This window comes from Synchiropus splendidus, chromosome 1 (assembly GCF_027744825.2).
Source record: "Synchiropus splendidus isolate RoL2022-P1 chromosome 1, RoL_Sspl_1.0, whole genome shotgun sequence".
Classification (NCBI taxonomy): Eukaryota; Metazoa; Chordata; class Actinopteri; order Syngnathiformes; family Callionymidae; genus Synchiropus; species Synchiropus splendidus.
The window spans coordinates 62,010,921-62,027,426 of NC_071334.1; the positions used below are offsets into that span (position 1 = coordinate 62,010,921).

The window sequence follows — 16,506 nt, forward strand, 5'->3', positions numbered from 1 at the left end:
CTTAATGGTGTCAGTTTGGTACTTGGTACTTTTAAATATTGCATATATTTTTTTATCCCCGCCATCTGCTTATCATGTTAAATCCTAGCTTTGTGATGCTAATATGCTACATCGGGGAAAACAACATCAGCTGCTAAGCTCAGCAGGATTGTACCGCCAGTTTTGACCAAATGGAAAACAGTGAATGGAGAAGCTGAAGTGAAGGCAACACAGCTCGACTTGAATTGTCGTGGAGCAACAGCGAGTGAATTTGGACTACAGCAACGTACCCCAGCTGGCACCGGTGAAGGAGGTGTGTGTGTGTGTGTGTGAGGGGGTGTAGTGGTGGTTGGAGGAGGAGGAGGTGGTGGAGGAGGAGGAGCGGGAGGGGGCTGGTCCGGCTGAGCATGGCCGCGGGATCCGGAGAGCACAGTTATTACATTACCAGAGTGACAACGAAGACGTCTCCCAGCCACGTCGTTTGTCTGCGTTGCCCGGACTATCTCCCTGGACGCTCGTGCTCGAACCTTCCTCCGCGGTGGTCTGGATCTTGAGGAGGGCGAACCGGGTCGGACAGAAATGCTCAGATTTGTGGATTCCTCCGCGTAGCTGCCACGGACACCGTCGGGGATCTTCTCTCGGGTTGAGCGGTGAAGCGCGCGCGCTGCCATCAGTATGAACCAAAGCCGAAAAGCTTCCGAAACCAACCGCTGCTGAGGCGCTGACTGTGTTCGACGCCAGAGGAACTTTGTGTGACTTTTCAGCTCGAAGCGAGGCAGCGTTTTTTTGGCGACCCAGAACTTGAGCGGACTTCAGTCAGGAGTTTGAAGAACTCAAGACACAAGCTGCAGATGGAAACGATCGTCCTCCTCGTCCTCATCACCGGGGCGTGTGTCTACGGCCAGGACCCGGCGTCAAAGTTGGTCTCCGACCGCCACGCGGTTTTCTGGAATCGAACCAACCCCAAGTGAGTACCAGCGAGATTCATCCGGCGCGCACTCTCACGGTGCGCTCGAAGCCAGGATGAGATGTTTCTGTTTTGGAGGACGAGGTCTGCCTGTCTCGTTTGATCAAGTCGCGTCCGATGTGATGTTCTGTCACTACAGTGGGAAAGCAACGCTGCTCAGTGAGAGCCGTGAAGGGTCTGAGCTGCTCCTGCTGGGCTGCAATAACAAAAAGTCTCCTTCACTCAGCTGCCGACGAGCGCAAGTGACAGAGCACTTTTAGTGACTAAGTTCGAGAGTTGTTCCAATATAGAGCGTTTATATATGTATAATATATAAAGCAGAATGAATCAACCTAAATCAATTTCAATTCAAATTAATTTGTATAAGAAATTGGACCTGATAGCATTTCAAACTCCTAGTTTGGCCCCAACAATGCAATTTATATTTATATACCATTATTTTCAGTTTGTCTTATATGTGTATGCTGATGTCTTGGACGGAGTTTTGCTGGGTCAAGTTGGAGGAGCCATCTTGCCGACATCTAGACCCTTCACTTCATTTTAGTCATTAAAAACCCGTCAAGTCACATATGACTTATTTGCAATATTTGTATTGTAAAAAGTCTGCAATGGGCTGTTATTTGCTTTAAAATCTAAATTGTTAAACCCTGTTTTAACATCATGCATATTAGTGTTCATGTCCAAAAAAGACCTGTTCTTCTACTTGGACTCAAAACTCACCGGAACGCAGAAGACAGCACCATCTTTTGAGGCAGGTTTAATGTTTGAAGTGCCATTAATAAAGATAAAATTATGGCTATATGAACGCTCAAGTAATGACAGAGATGAGTAACATGTCAAGTTCTCCTCTGTAAATTCACCACTTCACTGAGAGTTCCCCAATATAGACTGCAGGCAGTGGTTGCATCCCGTTGATGCAGATGTGCTGTTACAAAGTACAAGTCAAGCTAAATCAAGTATAAAAGTCAAGTATAAAAAATGTGAATTTGGATCATGGAACAAGAAGTTTTGAACTCTACACACGCAGTATTTCTGACACTGAAAGAAGCGTGACAGAATAATCTGAATACAAAGAAAGTCACTGTGGTCAATGTGTGTTAGTGGGTCAAATATTTAAAGAAAATGTCAAAATGTTTGGCCATCAAAGGTTTTATGATGTTACTGAGGAGAACTGTCTTTCGGTTTGATCATAAAAACAGAGCTGGGTGGGTGTTTCAGTTGGTATCGGTTATTTGCTTGCCAACAGTTTCACACAAAATATCCATGAGAGTGTACTCACTCAAGACAAACCTGTTTCTTCTCTTTCTATCAAACACACGGGTGTTGCCATGTGTGTTTAAAATGGTGACCCCTCAGGCAAAAGCTGTTTAGCTTTGGAACTGACGGGGCGCTAATAATACAAATGCAAATTGTTTGGCGACATCAAAGGCAGTTGATGAGTTCCTGCTCAGCTAACAGGCTGATAACGTGTCTGATAACAACTTTCTGTCCTGTTCACCAACTGAAAGGGCTCTTTTCTTGGCCCTCGAGCGGTTCCCATGCCTACTTTCTTGGTTGCCATGCTTCCCCGTCCAAGTGCCCCCCACTTCAGCCCCCCTTTCCCTCCCAGCCCACGCTGAGGCAGACAATGAGGGGGGCACACAGGGGTATTTCAGCAGCGGCCAGGACTCAGCGTGATGCTTGGTCTTGTGAGAGATCCACACATGCTGAGGTCACACACTCGCTAGTAACCAGGCGAGCTGCAGGTTAAGCAGCGCAGAGGGGGCTGTTGTCAGGGTCAAAACCAGGGCAGTACCGTAGACCATGGGGCCCGGTGAAGGGCCCAGCGCGGCACCCTGCGTAGACTTTGTCTCATCAGAATAGGGGCTAAATAAATGAGTAACTCTAAATGATCATCTCCCTTTCTCATTCATGACTTTCATCGAAACCTGACCCGGGCTTTATGATTTAAGGAGGGGCCATGCTCACAGCCAAGGCCCCTTTGACCCGCGGAACTTAACAGTACTCCACACAGGCTCCCGGGTCTGAATCCCTGCTGTTTAATGTAACCACACTCACTATTCCCTCATCCTTCGCTGCGTCTTAGACCAAAGTGGGGAGAACGGCCTCCAGAGCAGCAGTCCACTCAGCCATTCATGAAATCCCCTACAGCCGCCCGGGAATTGAAATGGGAAGTGAGTCGTAAAAAATGGAAATGCAATGACATTTTCATGTGGTTTCATTGTTTCAAGATCGGCTACGAGGAATCTTCTCTGTGATTAACATGAATGTGCATCCATGTTTGCGGTGCTTTCATCTGAGGCAAACATCTTCCTGTGCTGATGCCTGGTGCTGATATGATTCAGTAAAGTGGTAATCATAGCAGGAGAGCAGGGAACTTTTCCAGCCCTGGGGAGGATTTGGGCTTGGGATTGGGAAGTAAAACCTCTTTTAAAGTCGACAGCAAATGCTTTCCTCTGCTTTTGATAAAGTTGTTTATTTCAGATTTGAATTAGCATCTCCTGCCTTCACGCAAGGTTGATGATATATATATATATATATATATATGAGTGACAGCCAGGTTTTGAAAAAGAAGATCCCACAGCATATGCTTAAGCCATACAGTGAAGGTGAAATATTTCATGTTATTAGCCCTAAAAACATCTGTGCTGTAGGGATGTGAAGATGTGAACCGAACTGAGGCGAAGCACTACTGCGTTGGAGTCAGATCTAATGTTATTCTTGTGTCATGTATGTATGTCCTACTACTGACCTATACAAAATGTTCTCCGGAGTTGTTTCGATTATTCGAGTTAACTTTGCCCAAGGACATGCCATGGTCATGAATTGTATTTATGGGTCAAGCGCATGATTTAGATGATCTAAACCAATTGACCCCATTCTCTAGGCCTTTAACATTGAATCTTTAACCTTCTTTCCGCTTTGCATTGTGAACCGCCTGACGTTGATGGATAGACAGGTTGTGTTTTAAGTCTTTGAATTTAAGCATGTTCATTCACTCCAGTTATGAAATATGGGTTGTGACGGGAAAAAAAGAAAACTAAGATGGAAGATAAAAGCACTGAAAAGTGTTTCCTCAGACGGCTGGTGTCTCCCTCAGAGAAGAGATGAGACGCTTTGTCATCTTCGTAACAAAGCCGCCTGGTCCATGCATCGTTCCTTCATCAAATATTCAAATCTGGATCAAAATTTGTTCATTTTTGCATTCATTTTGTCTTCAAATAATCACGTAAGAATGTGGTCTTGTAGTCGGAGCTTTTATTGTTTTAAGGCCAATTATGTTGCCCCGATAAATGTTCTTCTTACATGCCAGATTTCCTGAGGTCAACAACTTAAGTGACAGCTACACGTGTTGACTTTTATTGCTACTCTTTGACTTAAAATTCAACCTAACAATTGGAGGATGGAGGCGAAGTGGCTCTTTACAGTCATATACGACCCTCTGATCGTTCCGGGTGAAATGTTTTAGGTGATAAACCATTGAAGCGGCCCTTAAATCTCCGCCCATAACAGCACAACATGCTTCTGACCCAGTAAAAAGAACTGCTTGAAAGAGACCCATAACAAACTATGAAGTATTCCACCTGATTTATGGTCATCGTAAAAGTCTCAACATACAAATCTGGTACCGCGCCTGTACATGACCCATGCATCTGTAGTTCTACCGTGTATTTGTATGGCAGCTATAAAATCTGCTGTAAATGTGAGATTGCGAATGAAGACCTGGAATGTTTGGTTGCAAATGGAATCACTGAAGTTGCTCACGTCAGAAGAAGGAGCTGCAGCTGTTCCTCGTCAGCCCAGCCGTATGTTTCGGTAACTAAACGGTGGAGTCAAGTGTATGAGTGGGGTATTAATGCTGTTCTGACAAGGAGCTATTAGTGAATTCCCTGCTCACAAGCTATTTAGCTGCTTCATTAAAACCCACCCAGGTCCATATGGTCCTGCACGCAAGGCCCTAGGTGTTTATTTGTTGCTGATAGGTGGGATCAATGGAGAATCAGGCCTGAGGTCTGCCCCTAATCTCTCAGGCTGTTTGTGTGTCTCCAACGCCATGGAAACTGATACCCCTAGTCATCAAAGAATCTCATTGGGTGGGACTAACAACCTGACAGCTGGGGAGAGAGGGACTCCTGCATTCTGCAATAGCATTGTCACCCCAGGGGTTTGCCTTAATCCTTGATAATGTGCATCCAAATCTTTCCACAGCAGATGCAACATATTTCTCTAAGACAATCAAAGATTCTCTCCCCCGGCCTGTCTTCATGTTCCACGCATGCAGGGTCACCGTTTCAAATGTCCTCTTTGATCCCCGACTTGGTCAGAGTGAGAGTTTGATGCGACATGATACAGTAGAACTGCCTCCATTTAAAGAAACAATGCATGTTTAAGCGCAATGTTGTGATAGCTCTTCACTGGCTTTGTGGGTTGCCCCTTTGCATTGTCTGCTGTTAACCCTCGCTTTCCCCTCTTAGCCTTTTCCTGGCTCCCCGCCGCTTGGTTCCGCTTGGATTAAAACCGGACACAAAAAGGCAACCCCATCCAAATATTGACCAGGTCTGAGGAAAGCGCTCCTCTCCCAGACCGTCTGAAAGACCCTTATTGTTCCCCTTGCATTCAGCAGCCCCTGGCCGGCTTTGAGTTCTGCAGACGGAGGAGGAGGAGATGGAGTGGCGGGAGTGGCGAGTGTGCATATGTTACCCGAGGTGGAAATTGTAATGACAGCGCACATGGGGTGAAAGGCCAGAGGACAGGGGAGTGGTGTCCAGTTGGTGGAGTCTCAGGGTGGGGTCAGAACCTGTGTCTCCACTGTGAGGAAGTGTCAATCTCCAAAGGCATCAAAGAGCACGGAGCGAATGTGATTTCCTGTCCAGGGGCTTCACAAATCGTCAATAAACCAAAGATGAAAGGTTCTTTATCTGTGGTTTACATTCCGTTTCATTACGTTGAAAGGAAGTTTAGGAATTCTGGCATACCCGCAGCTCTTAAGGTTGTAAGGTGTGCTGCTTTCTGTGTGAATGGAAAAACCCAAAGAACATGTTTAAATCATTAACCCGTAAATGGGACGGTGGGGTTTGTTGAAATTTTCAAAGTTGGTTAAACGTGCTCAGCATCACCTTGTTTACCGTAACTTAAAAAGGTCTCTTGTGTTTTGGGACACATGCCAAGCCAGCAGCAAAACTATGACTATGATTTATTAGTAGTTGATCACGACAATGAGCAAAAGGTTAAAAGTAATGTTTATCAAATGCATGTGTCAATTTCCTGTCGTGACGGGGCTTTGAGCGAGGCACCCTAAACACGAAATCCAACACCGCACAGCCATTGCACATAATTGCACATGCCCAAATGATATCACAGAAACCTTGTCCTCCAAATTAGTCCTGCTGTTCCAAGACAAGGCCATCTGCGCTGAAGCAGCGTACTCTATCACAAATGTAAGGGACTGTTGTGTTCCAACACAAAGCTGTCATGTTAGCGACGGCAAAGACTCAAGGATCAACTGTCTCAATGTCCTTCCTGTGAAATTTCTCTTGGAGTTCATCACTGGTTCCAACATATTGCTGTTGATGTAAGCATCTGTTGTGGTTTTACTGAATTTGAAACATTTATTAAAAGCTTATATGGTGTAGGAGAGGCATGTGCAGCTCTGAATTTTATCAACATTAAGCAGAGTAACATGAAGACCAAACTATTTGAAAGGCATATTGTGAAATTACACCCTAGTTTGTTGACTCCAAAGGTGCTTATTGACAGTAACTTTATTATTCCATTGTAACGCCTCTGGTTTACTTGTCATCTGCTCTCCCATCAATGAAGCAGTAGTCATGGAGGTTTCTGCTGTGCGGTGAGCAGGGCTCCTGTTGAGATGCCTGTCAGTCTTCCTGCTCTCTTTGACCCTGCCTGCAGAGCCGCAGTTACACTCCCGCTAATAAGTGCAGACCCTCGGGCTGCTGGAGTTTGAGTGACAGAAGCTGGTGGCCGGATTAGTGGTTTATTGTGTTAGTTCTCTTTTCAGCAGCTTCATCAATGTTATGAGGCTCTTTTGATTTATCAGTGGAACTCATCCCAATGTACAGTGTTACTTGGGCTGAAGTTGGTGGTGTGAGTCGGGAGTGGGTCATGGAGCTGGTTTCCAGGGTCACAGACCTTAAAAGAATCAGCTCTGAGCCACAGTTTGGCAGACCAGTTGAGAGACACTGTTAAAATGTATGGATCTTGAAGGGAAAACTGCTCCTGGAAGTAGTATGTAGCGTGATGCGAATGCACTTCCGCTTTGCAAAATTGCGAGAACACTGGATTTGAATTTATGGTGACCTTCTCTTTTATTCATTTTGGTTACGTGGCGGCTGGAATGTGGCTTTTCAAGTGACCTGACTGGAGATCTGGAACCCATAAACTTGATGTCACATTTTTGCCTGCATACGCCTCAGTTTCAGTCTTGTTCCCGGTACATTCTGAGTTTGTCATCGATGTGAATTTACTTCCTTTGACACAATTGCGCCTCTCTAACTGAAGAGAGACTCAAACACAGTGACTCTGCAGTGATGTATGTTAAAAGGAACTTATCACCATACTTGTTTGCATTTGTTACCTTTTTGCTGCATGACTTTCACCCATTTTTTGGGAACCATTGGGAGGACCTTTTCAGCTCCCTAATAATACATTAGACTCTAATACAAGTCCATGGTGCTATGTTTTTCAATATCATGAAAATAACTTTTTTTAATTTTATAAGTGAGTTTAAGTTGTAAATTTTGTTGACGCCACTTTTAAATGCATTAAAATAAACAAACCTCACTTCCTTGTGTAAACCTAAACAAGTTACATATTGATTTAAAAGGGTGAAAGTTTCCTTGAGTTTGAAAACAACAACATAAAAGATGGGAGCTGTGATACCTGGGGGAGTTTGGTCTCCGCTGTTTGAAATGCACCGCAGTCAATAGATTAACGGGAACTCTTCAGGCCTAATCTTAGTCTCACTCCGCCGCCTCTCAGCTTCACTTTTCTGCTGTTTTAATCTGAGCCGGCCTTTCTTCTGTGTACACTGTTAAAATGTGAGTGGTGAAATGGCATCCCCTGTGTCTTTGTAGGCACCGGTGAGGGTATTAGCAGAGAGGCTCTAAGGAGCTTAAGAGGTCAGCCCTCCCTTTGTGCGCAGACACAAAACACTTCCTGTGGGACCCTTCACCCCTCTCTGTTCTTCCCTCAGAAAGCCAGGTCCTGCTTGACCATTCACATTAATCAGCCTGAGCTCCTAATGACTGCAGTAAAGCTGCCTAAAACGGCTTCCAAAAAGGTCCTAAAGAGGCACTAAGCTGCTAACAGAGCAGAGCCGGCTGTCGCGGTCTGCGGGGCAGCGAGCGCTATCAGATGTGTGCAGCAGTCATATTTCCATGCCCACGGTGGCCGGCAAATATTCACAAGAAAAACCTTTAGTGCACTCATGAATTTATTTGTATCTATGTGATAAAAATCTTAAAATGGATTTTTGCGTACATGAAGTTCAAGAAAATACATTGTGGCTTCGCTCCTCCCAAATTATTTACATTGGAAATGTTATGCATATTGTTGAGTTGTCAAGTAGACTTCAGAAGAGTAACACAGACATTATATAAGCAATTTTACCAAACTGACATTTTAAAATTATTGTTTAAAGTTCTGGTTCTATATAGTATTGATAATTTAGAATTTATTGATTAATACGAATATAATTAAAATAAAAAATATATATATACTTCTTCAATTTGACCATTTATATGACGTATACGGGTCATTTATTTTATTTTATATTTAATTGATTTAAATTTCTAGGTTGAACAGCGCTCTTATGATACTTTGACCTGGATGAATGAGAACCGATGCAGTCGTTCAAACGCAGTAACAGTACACCATGTGGGAACGTACAATAGCAGAATGATCAAAGTAATGGAAAAAGAATATTGGCACTTTATGGAGTACGTGAGCGATCGCAGCTGTTAAACATGAGGCAAATGAAACCACTTGACAATAGTTATGAATGCTTCCAGCCAATGTGGACAGAAGCCTGAACCCTGCAGTATGCGTACTTGTTGTCTGCTGTTACACTGGCATCCTGTATCATACTGGGCGTCAGATAGTTTTGTACTTCATTTCGTCTAAGTGTTGATTCAGCTTTCTTTTTTAGACATATGTTTTTTCAAATCTCTGAACTTGGTGTGACTTTGCGGGACCCGTTGTGTGGCTCGCTGCTCCTCTGAGACTCGAAGTGTTTCCTCCTGTTGGATTTCAGCGCCCTCTGCGCTCAGGGATGTATGAAATATTCAAAAAAGCTGTTTGTGATATCAGTGCCTGGACAATCCTTCACACGCAACCAGCAGAAATCCAGGTCAGGACCGCCATGGAGTGGTCCGCTTCAACCCTTTTTTCTTCTGTGTATTGCTTCCCCGTCTGTTTCTTTGATGACACATCAGTGTGATTACATTTTTGTATGTCGTCTTAATTGAAGTCGGGACCAGAGGTTTTAGGCCACCAAGACCAATGCCTCTTCCACAGATGAGCTGGACTGTTCTCCGCTGGGCTGTGTGGCGGTGTGTGGTGCACAGGCAGCCATTTTCTGACTCAGAGACGACTCCATTTTGATATAAGGAGTGAAAAGTAGGTTACGAATCCTGGGAAATGCGGGGCGTCTCGGATTTGAGGAAAAAAAATCTGGTGTATTTGTTCCTTTGAAGTCATGTGACTGCATGTGGTAGTTACAGTCGAAGTTCCGTCTGAAGGTAGAGTTCAATCACTTATCAATACGCATTAGAGCGTCAACACTTTTCTTCTGCTTGTCGTATTTTCATGTTTTTTTTTTCTGTGATCATCTTCTGTCTGTTTTCTCTTCTCTGGCACTGAAAACAAGTGACTCGGCTTCTGATGGCACTCCAACAATTGTGTGGGATGTGGAAGAATGTCGATCTGGAACCTGAAGTAGGGACAAAAACAGAGAAACTTTTAGTGAAGGAACAACTTTTGTCACGTAAAGAAACGTTTGGAAAGGCCATTTAAAGACCTCTTGTTGTTCTTGATCCTCTTTTTTGTGATCGAAACACCATTAAGGTATCATAACAGCACCGCAGCATGCGGTTATAGCAAGGTACCATAGCAGCGCTGCAGTTTATATTGTGGTCTGTCTCAATATTTTGTTGTGCAGGACCAGGCGCTCCACCATTTTTTTTAATCTGATGAAGTTTAATGTCAATTTTTGGCGGCATTAATCGCACCCCTGAGCAGTGGTCACTTATGCATTAAGGTCAATTGCTTGAGATTTGAAATGCTGCTGGAGTCAACTCATAAGTTCTGCATTTATTGTAAGGGACATGAAGAAGATTAAAGGAAGCTGACCCACTAACACAGTAATTGCACATATATATTTATATGTGTGTGTGTGTGTGTGTCATGGCGGATGGCAGCTGGTACCTGGGATGCTTGTGTAACCAGTACGAGCAGCAGCACGCGGCTAACGCAGGGCCAGACGCTGCGAGCGCCCGTGCTGATGATCCCCTTTTATGTCTTGGCTCCATCAGGGCCCAGAGTTATTCTAGTGCATAATTGATGCAGGAGTTAGAATAGCAGAAGTAATGCGATGAGAGGGTGCAGCCAAGCGAAGCCAGAGATCGCGTGCGTGGGGCTGCAAACATTGAAGGGGACGAGAGGAGGGCATCTGGCGTAACAGGTCCCAGCGCAGAATGTCACCAGATCAGCCAATAAGAGGGCGGCTCTCCACAGCCAATCAGGCGCTGCGCTGGCGTGGAGTACTACGTTCTAATAGATCTGACACTAAGTTACTCCGTTCTGAGTAATAACCTTAAAGCTTCAGCTTGAACCTGATTGACATAACTAGCCCTTACAGGAGAGTCGTAAGCTCAGACTGATCTGCTGCTGCTTCACACCTCTGAGAGATTAATTGGACCTCCTGGTGCCACGCCGCAGTCGGAAGGAAACGTGTGGATGTCGTCTCAGACTTTCACTCTGTTGTGTATGTGACCTTCTCGTATCATTTAAAAAAATGACTTCTTGCTGTTGGAGACAATAAAACATTATTATTATTATTTTATTTATTGTTTTTGTTTAAATAATAATTAGTCTATATTCCAATATTTTTTCTCATTCTAATTATATTAATATTTTTCTTTTTAAAATATTTAACTTTATATGTATAATAATATCTACAAACAATAATGGAATGTTGGCAAATAAAAAAATGTGGACCTCCTGTATTGTAAATTATTATTATTTTATTTTATTATTATTTTTTAAAATCATTAATATTTAAATATTACCTGTAATTGATTGCCTGGACTGAATTGGCATTTATATAGTATTTATTTTACTACAAAAATATTTTTGTATGTTTGGATATTGTTTAATTTTTTTTCTTCAGAAATTCAAAAATCCATAATATGCAGGGTGACTCTTCATAATAATCTGACCCCACAAAAATACATGTATCAAAAATATGTGAGAACAAAAAAGTAAAGTAATGTTATATTTTAATTCATAATTAATAAATATAATGCTCAAACAATATGTTGAGAAATCAAACTCACCTGTTTTGCGGTATTTTCAAGCAAATGCAATCAGCACACTCAGATGCAGAACCCCCACATGCTGTTATTGTTTTATTTTAATTAGTTTAATATTTTGTTTCTTACAGTGTAAAAAGTGCATTAGTGGCAGCTAATGGGGATTTATTGAAATTTCACGGGCAGAGAAAGTGTTTTTGCAATTATCCATGCAGTGGCGAGCCTGAATCAGAAGAGTTTGTGTGTGTGTGTGTGTGTGTGTGTGTGTGTGTGTGTGTGTGTGTGTGTGTGTGTGAGAGAGAGAGAGCGAGAGAGAGAGTGTGCCTGTCGTGTCCCGGAGAGCACTTAGAGGCCACTGGACCGGGACTGGGCCTATTAACATCATAAAATCAAGCTCATAAAGATGTTTTATTTGTTTCCTGAGTCTGACGCCCGCTCAGGTTTCCATCCCAGGACTTTATGGCTCGCTGCTCATATTTCTGTCTCTGGATGAAGGTAACTGTGAAGTTCACTAATTATTTGGAAACTTTGCAGACCTCTCAGTCGTAGGTGTCCAGCTAAAGTTCACTCAATCCATATGAGTAAAATATTACCATGTGCTGCTGCAATAATTTCATGTCTTTTCAACAGTAAAATTCAAAAACTGTAGTTTTTCATTTTAAACAACACTTAGTTTCACAGAACTTTTTCAAATTTATTTTAAATTGCATATGTGAACAAACTCAGAAAGGTTGAGAACTAATTTTGGGTCTTATTGAATGGTAAGGACTTGATGTTATCTGCCATAAACTATTATTTAAACCATATTTATGAATTAATTTAATCTCGCATACTGCAGTTATATTAGTTGCAACCATTGCTTAGAACAAATTTTGCTTAAACAAAATTCTTAATATTTTTTGTTTCTTTTTAATTTTTTTATTTATTTAATATTTAGAAAAAACAAACTTTTTTTTCTCCTGTGGAGAACTGACTTCATATAGAGTCCCATGACCTGCTTTTAATTCCAAATTAATCCCCTCAAAGAGCAAGCTGGTATCCGCATGGTTAAACTCGGCTCTGGTGGCGCCGTGTGTCGTTGGTGCCAGGTTTACTTCTGTCACTTTCCCTCCCTATCACAACTCCAAACCTGCCCGACTACTCGCCGGAATAAAAGGCGAGAATCTATGGAAAAGACGGGATGCGGGGGTCTTGTGACTGCACCTCTGGGTCACATGATGCATCCAGGGGTGGTGTGGTGAGGTCTAGACACGCGATACACCAGGGGTTACAGAAGAAACACGTCACACACGTTTACCATCCACCGCGCCGCTCGTGTACGGAGGCAGGCCTCTGTAAAGTTTGCCCAGCAACCCAGCAGTGGATACTGGGAGTAGTGGTAGAAGCAGTACTGCTCCACGCTGGCTCTGCGGCGATGACGTCAAAATGTTGACATATTGCAGTATGTCTAGATTAAAACGCTATTTTGTCTTTCAACCAATAGTGGTGTATCAAATTTAATTTTTAGTCAATTTTTTTTTCCAAATCCATCTTGTGTCGCCTAAATATTCTGCTATCAAACTAAAAATTAATACAGTTGGAGATGATATGCATTTTTTTTTTCACCGTAGGGGTGTGTCTTCACCCCAAGTCACCAATAGGGGTTAACTCATAACCCTGAGGCAGCCAATGAGGCGTGAAGCAGCTGTGTTCTCATTGGCTCGGTGAGCTCAGATAACCAAAACTATGCCAGAGACACCCGGGTAGAGATAACCCAGAATTCCTGTTGCCTGAAGGGAGCCACTCTCTCTCTCTGCACCATGTTGGAATCATACTGAAGCAGATTGCACAGAAATGCCCAACAACAAGTGGAATCAATCACAGAGCGTGCACTGTCCAAGAATACTTAACCCACTGACACCATGCGGCGGGTTAGAAGTCTGAAGAAATACGAGTGAAGTAATACCCTTCACTAGTCCCACAAGCATCTGCCCATCGTGTGTCTGCATATTGGAAAGACAAGAACAATAATAGGGATTAGGAAATATTTCCTGCGTGAAAATGCATGTTACATTTTGACTGGTGAGACTACAAAGAGCCAGTGTGGAGGAGTCAATGCTATTGTGACTCTACTGTCACACCTGAACACAAGGCTGATAATGGATTTACTGGCACCCTTTATTCGAGCTGGTAGCCTGGAGAAGGCTTTAACAAGTACAACAAAGTCCAGCGACTATATATATATATATATATATATATATATATATATATATATATATATATATATATATATATATATATATATTCAGTTTCTTCGTGAAAATGAGTCCACTTTCCTTGTCACATCTATTTTCTTCCTGATGCTGTTCTCATTTTGTGTCATAGTGAGGGATTATTTTGGGAGGGTGAAACCACAGAAATGTCCCTCCTCCTTGTACGGAAAGAAAATGCAGTAAACACAACCTTCAGCTGTCTAAGTGTCGTCTTTGTCGCTGTCTCATATCCAGTAGATTCATTTTACATTGAAAATTTTAAAAATGGACCTCCTCATCCGTACATCCTTTTTCTTGACTCTGAATCTGTTTCAGTTTGTGGACGTCAGGGGCTCAGATGCCTTGGTTTTTTTTAATCCATGGTTGAAAAAGAGTCATCAGACTTCGGAGTGGGCCATGTGATATGACACTCGGAGGGAATCAGATGCTGATTCTGTTGAATCATAACTTACCTATTATCATTGCTAGTCATTCGAGTAGAGTCATTTTCATTTTTTTAATCAATTGATAACTGTACATATATCACAATATAGAATAAATAAGTATTTTTCTTCCATATTGATCTTACTCCGTTTTTCTGCTCAAACCAAAGTATCCAAACATTCAGCACACAGAGGAACTTGCACAGAACCAACTCAGAATTTGTGTCTGTAATGTAGTCAGTTGTATTTCCTTGGGTCCTTGGATTGATCAATAGTTGTGTTTCCTAAGCTTCCGACTCTTCAAAGTCCCTTCTATTCCTTTTTTTCCATTGCATGAGCAACGTTGATAAATGTTTTATGTCATGTTTTATTACAGGTTAGCACAAGCGTAATCACTAGCCCGTGAATTCGCCGGCTAGCTAGTGTGTAGCAACAGTGGTACACTTCAGTATATTCCTTGTGCTCCCAGTATATTCCCAATATTCTCCCAGCCAACACATCAACATGGCTTTCCAACGGCTCCGTTTTCTGCATGGTGTACATCCTCACACATCTTCTGACGGGGGGCGGGGCCTTACGCAACCATTTGGTTGTGTCAAGACAATTATAGTTTCTATTGGTTATGTCGCTCACATCTGTTAGGAATACATATGTCACTATTGTTTTATTGCCCAGCAGAATGAAATAGTGATGACTGTTGAGTATCAAAAGACATTGGTCGTGAGATTATCTGGAGGAAATCTGAGTATGTGGACCATTGTTTACGTGGCAAAAAGTTCAATGTGTCTTTTACTACATTTTATTGTGCTGTTGACAGAGTAAGTTGACACAATGGTTGCTGCAGTCAATCGAAAACCTATTCTAGTTAAGCTACTCTATATCCTTAGGTAGGTAGATAGGGTCATAGGTGCAGTATGAATATGGCGGCAAATGACGTCAAGATAATGTCCTTCCAAAAAACTACAAACTTGGAGTAAACTAGCTGTAAACAAGCAGCCAGACAAATTCCCAAAATACACATTTTTTAATTCTTAAAGATTTTTTTCTTAGTTGCAAATGATATTTTTATGTGATAAAATGAAAAATTAAAAAAGATCATTGATATTTAGATCTTCTCTCAAAACACAGAAAAATAAAATCATCTGGTTTAAGTTAGCAGACCATAACGTTCCAGTGACTCAGGGTTAAAAGTTATAGGAAGTTGTTTTCCAGCTCTTTCCAAATGTTTTGAAAATAAATCCAACTCACCGTACCCAATGTTTCCCCTCCACGCTGCTCTGTACACCTCTCTTCGTCTCCCCTGCTGCCCTTTTGTTCCGCTTCAGAATGGAGTCGACGTGTAAATCTGAACATGATACCAGAAGTTCATAATCACCACTGTTCTCATGGCCAATATGAAAAATCTGTTGTGCTGTGTAGTAAAATAAAGCCTCTCTCTGACCTCATGGGTGTACAGTGTAATGTCAAAAGGCCCTGAGGTTTGTGCGGTTGTGGCCACACCCACTTTGTTGTGGAATTCCACAGTGTGTCTGAGGGGAAAAACCGACTGCCTCTTGTAAATAAATGTTTGGATCCAACGTTATGTTGCTCACTAATTGGCCATTCAGAAGATTTCTTTCCCCCTTTAAACTTCATAATTGTGCATTTTTGCCAGAGCTGTTCGTCTGAAACCACACTCACTCTGAAATTAGAGCTTTTCCAGACACCTGGCACTTTCCTCCCATCAAACACTCCTTTAGAAGCAGTGATGTGTAGAACCACGTCCAAATTACAGGCCACTTGATATGTGGTCATGTGCAGCGGGTGATCACGGGCCACATACAGAGGAGCGAGCATCTTGTTAAGCTGCTCATGTTTCAATAGATTTTCAGAAAATGTGCCATGTTAGAGATTGCAATGAGACGTCCATACGACTGGGGAGAAAAGGTGACGTCCAGCGGACTTTGAAGGTTTTCGACAGATGCCACTCACATGGATGCATTTACATGTCTTACAATTATATTTAAGTAAGTAGGCAGTGCTTATGGCTTCCCTGAACCTAAAGAGGAAGTCGAAATTTGAATCAATGAAATACGGCAAAAGATGGAAATGCATTCAGCGACGTTGTGTTTTCTCTTCATCGGCTAGGTTTCTAGTTGTATACAGAGTGCATATCTATCCAGACAGGTACACATGAGAATTACTTTTATGGGCTTCACTATCTTGGTTTCCGACCTTCATAGCACTGTGGCGCTATGCTCCGACTTCCCATTTCCGAGGTAACTGGAACACAACACTACTACAGTCTGTGAGGAGAAATATTAGTCAGTTTTATCATCTCTGGCAGATCCGGCAGA

The 16,506-nt window shown here is 42.5% G+C and overlaps 1 protein-coding gene across 1 annotated transcript in view; it reads left to right on the forward strand.

Moving 5' to 3' along the window:
* Positions 1-372: 372 nt before the first annotated feature.
* Positions 373-16,506, forward strand: part of LOC128752509 (ephrin-A5b-like) — a 47,610-nt gene continuing 31,476 nt past the window's right edge. Inside the window, exon 1 of the mRNA XM_053853785.1 lies at positions 373-946. Coding sequence (XP_053709760.1) covers positions 831-946 — 116 coding nt within the window. The 5' untranslated portion in view covers positions 373-830. The remainder of the gene's footprint in view (positions 947-16,506) is intronic.